The following is a 4,219-nucleotide window of genomic DNA, read 5'->3' on the forward strand; positions in this document are numbered from 1 at the left end:
ATATATATATATATATATATATATATGTATGAAAGAGGAAAAAAACGAAGCAGGAGCAGAGAAAAGAAATAACAGAAAATAAAATATTCACTGAACTGAATCATAGAATTCTGGTTACTTTCTTGTTGGAGAAAAACTTGCTCCCTTCCTCTCAACAATTTCATCACCCTCATCAGTATCAATCTTATTGTCTCGGCGCTGATAACGCTATCAACACTCTAACCACCAAAATTATGAAGAGTAATAGACCATGTCCTTTGCTCCTTGACTGCAGAAAAATATTTTTGATTTTAAGTGAATACAAAAATCCATTAGATATAAACAAACGGACTCACACCAGAAATGCAGGGTATCGGGAAAACCTGGGAAAAAAAAATTACTAAGTTGAATCCCAAAGTCGTGAAAATTTCAAAACCACATCGCGATGCAGGTAAACTAGAGCAAATTTTACCAACAACAAGCAAATTAGCAAATTACTTAATAAAATCACATAGTGAATGCCCTAAAAATATAAGATGATAAAAAGAAACTAATGAAAACAATGCCCTGAGATATGCCGTCTCTCTGGGACAAGAAACATCTAAAGAAACACCTCAAACCGCTAAACCTAAGAGTATAAGCAATAACAACCCTCTTCATTATATTCAATATGAATGCAAAGGGAAACAAAAGTAGTTCCCTTCTGAAAATCGCTGGAAAAACAATTCACTTAAACACACACACACTCACGCGCGCGCACACACACACCCATAGATAGATATATAGTTATGTGTGTGTGTGTGTGTGTGTGTATGTGTGTGTGTATACACACACATATATATACACATACATATATACATGCATGCATATATACATACATATATACATACATAAAAGAAATAAGGACCCACAATATGGTAGAAGCCATAGTCACTCATAATAAAAGGAATACTAGTAGAATGTACCAGTGAAGATCTCAATAGAATGTAAGCACAACAGACCTAATATAATGATTTGGATAGAGAAAAGAAACTGTGCACAGTTGTGGAAATTAGCTGCCCAGCGGATGTTAACATAAAGCAGATCAATGAAAAAGAGAACACCTATGCTAAACTATTGAGAAATCTGTATTCAGGTTTATATCTGTAATTATTGGAGACCTGGGATATGTAACATACTGCCTAAACACCAATCTTGAGAAATTAGACTTTTCAAAACAATAAAGGAGAAAGCTAATTCGAAGACTACACATTCAATCCATCACTGCAACTGTAAAAATCTGTGAAACTTTCCCGAAGTTTATCATTTGAATATATATGAGCATGTCTAGATATGTAGCTATATGCATGGCAAAACATTCATAAAACATACAAATCTGCACATACATACATACATACATACATACATACATACATACACATAAGCAGTTGTCCGAAAATGTCATCAGGGTTGTATTAGTGATGAGACACGACGTTGCAGCTAGGACACTCTATAATGAAATCCGTCGGAAGGATGATCCCGAGGACAAAGAAACATAATCCCACAATATGGCAGAAGCCATACCATTGCCACTGATAATGAAAAGGAATACTGTTGAAATATGCCAGTGAAGACCTCAATAAAATGTAAGCACAACAGACCTGATATAATGATTTGGGATAGAGAAAAAAAAAACTATTCACAGTTGTGGAAATTAGCTGCCCAGCGGATGTTAGCATTAAGCTGAAGATAAGTGAAAAAGAGAACACTTATGCTGAACTATTGAGAAATCTGCAGTTACTCTATCCAGATTACAAGTTCAGGTTTATACCTGTAATTATTGGACCCTGGGATATGTAACACACTACCTAAATACCAATCTTGAGAAATTACGTTTCTCAAAACCAGAAAGGAGAAAACTAATTTGAAGACTACGCATCAAATCTATCAGTGAAACTATAAAAATCTGTAAAACGTTTCAGAAGTTTATAATTTAAATATATATAAGCATGTCTAGATATGTAACTATATGCATGAAAATACATGCATAAAACATAAAAATCTGCGCATACATACATACATACATACATACATACATACATACATAAAAAATACCCTGTTGTTGATGTTGAAAATCCAATGAAGGAGCCTTGGATCTAGGTTACAAACCAGTTCTTTCTCTATTGGCGAGAAATCTTGAAATCAACTAAATAATGACATACATACACACACACACACATATATATATATAATTATATGCATGTTTATGCAAGCATATAAGCACGAACAAAGGGGGGAAAATACACTCATTACAGTTGAGGAAAATATATACACATGCACATACGTGTTTGAGTGTGTATATGTATGTGTCTGCATTTGAATGAATTAAAGCACGCATCTGTGTGTAAATTTCTATACGTAAAACATAGAAACGTGCAAGTTTTAAATTGGTTCTTCTCTAATAACAAAGCTATATTTTCTCTTTGGTGAAAATCGTTCTTACTCACGACATCATATGCCTTCTTGGTTGAGAATCAACTTCGAAGTTCTTAACCGAGGTTGTATTTTCTGTTCTCTTTCGCTATTTACTATAAATCATTCAAAATTACTTAAGGCCATATATGCCATGTATAATGCATTCGTCTTGTAAATGGTACCTACTTTTCCGACAGCTTGAAATTCTTAAAATGTTTCTGTGCATTAAATATTAGAATGTAATTGTCAGCAGGGAAACCATTAGCTTACATTTTATATCTTTTGTTGTACAATGCTAAACTAATGAGGATGCTATTTAATAGGATTCAGTTTTTCTTCTTCAATAACATTATATGACATTTTATATATAAATATCCCGCAGTTTTGATTAAGTTGAACTTACCCAACTCTGACAAGCAGAATTTATTCACTGAGAAGAGGAAATGCCAAAATTACTGAAACTTCCATTCTTGTCAAATTCCTTTTGCTACATACCTTGGACATATTTAAAGTTTTGGGTGCTGTAGCGAAACTTTTTTAAAGTTGGTTTTAGATAAGTATCTTTTAGTGATGCTGATTTTCAGTTTTGTGGAATATGGTACAAAATATACGACATACAGAATACCTTGTTTTCTATCATGCAGGCACTTATTGATATTGCACTTTGAAAAACAATCTTAGATGGGGCTATACATGTTATTTGAACGGCACATTTTCTCCCAAATTGGGAAAATGAAGTGAGTAGTAAATACAGACCAAACATAACCAAAGTCAGCGTTGATAAACTGTATGGTTCTTATGAAGCTGTAAATCATAGAGACAGTTTTCTGAGTTGGTTTTAAGGATAGACCTGCCGATAAATGCTTGTTAATCATTTCCCCCTAAACGTGGTTGTAAAAGACGTTTCATAACTGCAGAAAGGAAATCTTTTGGTCATCTGTGAAACATTCATGCAATTGATTCAAGTTTCATTTGGGAAAAAAATGAGTGTTGAGAAACTTAATGAGTAATAACAATTAGTCTGGCGCTGAGAGGCAGAATGAAGGAAGTATTGTAAACTGTAACAGCGTATTCAATAACGGATGACTATTTTCGGTCCATGATATTCCTAACTGTTGAACGTTCCCACCTAAAAATCTTCATGATGACTGATACAAATATATTTGCTGTTCACTTAACAACTAGCACTATGTATTTCTGTTTTTGATTTCTAAATAGGAATAGAACTTTGTATCTTCTTTGTGTAACAAATATTTTCTATATATTCCTTTAGGAGCAACAGCAGATTGGTGTTACATCAGTAGGTATGAAGCAAAACGTGAAAGGACTACAAGGTGATATCGAAACAATTAAAAAAAAGCAAGAAGAGCTATTTGACTTGGTTAGAAAACTGACGCGATCGAGAGACGTTTCACTAAAAAACTCCAGCTACGGCATGCCGTACGACTCAGTAGCACGAGTCGAATCTGAATTGGCCAATTTCGAAAACAAGATACGTAATTTGCACGCCATCTACAATCAACTGGATAAAAAAATGAACAGCATAATTAGAACGATAGAGAAAGGAAGGAAAACTATGGTTCACGGGAATGGAAGCATCAACGAAGGAGTAGTGCCTAATATGTGGTCAGCTTTCGGCAAATCTGTCGACCAGATAGCTTATCCGTCGACACAAAGAGCAGCTGCAGATACAGTTGAAGATCGTACAGTCCCGAGAGGTAAGGATTTTAACATATTCAATAAAGGCGCAGCCATGCATGCGTGGTCTCTCTCTCTCTCTCTCTCT

The 4,219-nt window shown here is 34.4% G+C and overlaps 1 protein-coding gene across 1 annotated transcript in view; it reads left to right on the plus strand.

The window, feature by feature from the left end:
• Positions 1 to 4,219, plus strand: part of LOC106867180 (angiopoietin-related protein 7) — a 105,653-nt gene that overhangs the window by 95,327 nt on the left and 6,107 nt on the right. Inside the window, exon 2 of the mRNA XM_014911981.2 lies at positions 3,707 to 4,151. Coding sequence (XP_014767467.1) covers positions 3,707 to 4,151 — 445 coding nt within the window. The remainder of the gene's footprint in view (positions 1 to 3,706; positions 4,152 to 4,219) is intronic.

The sequence above is a fragment of the Octopus bimaculoides genome, chromosome 2 (genome assembly GCF_001194135.2).
Source record: "Octopus bimaculoides isolate UCB-OBI-ISO-001 chromosome 2, ASM119413v2, whole genome shotgun sequence".
Taxonomy (NCBI): Eukaryota; Metazoa; Mollusca; class Cephalopoda; order Octopoda; family Octopodidae; genus Octopus; species Octopus bimaculoides.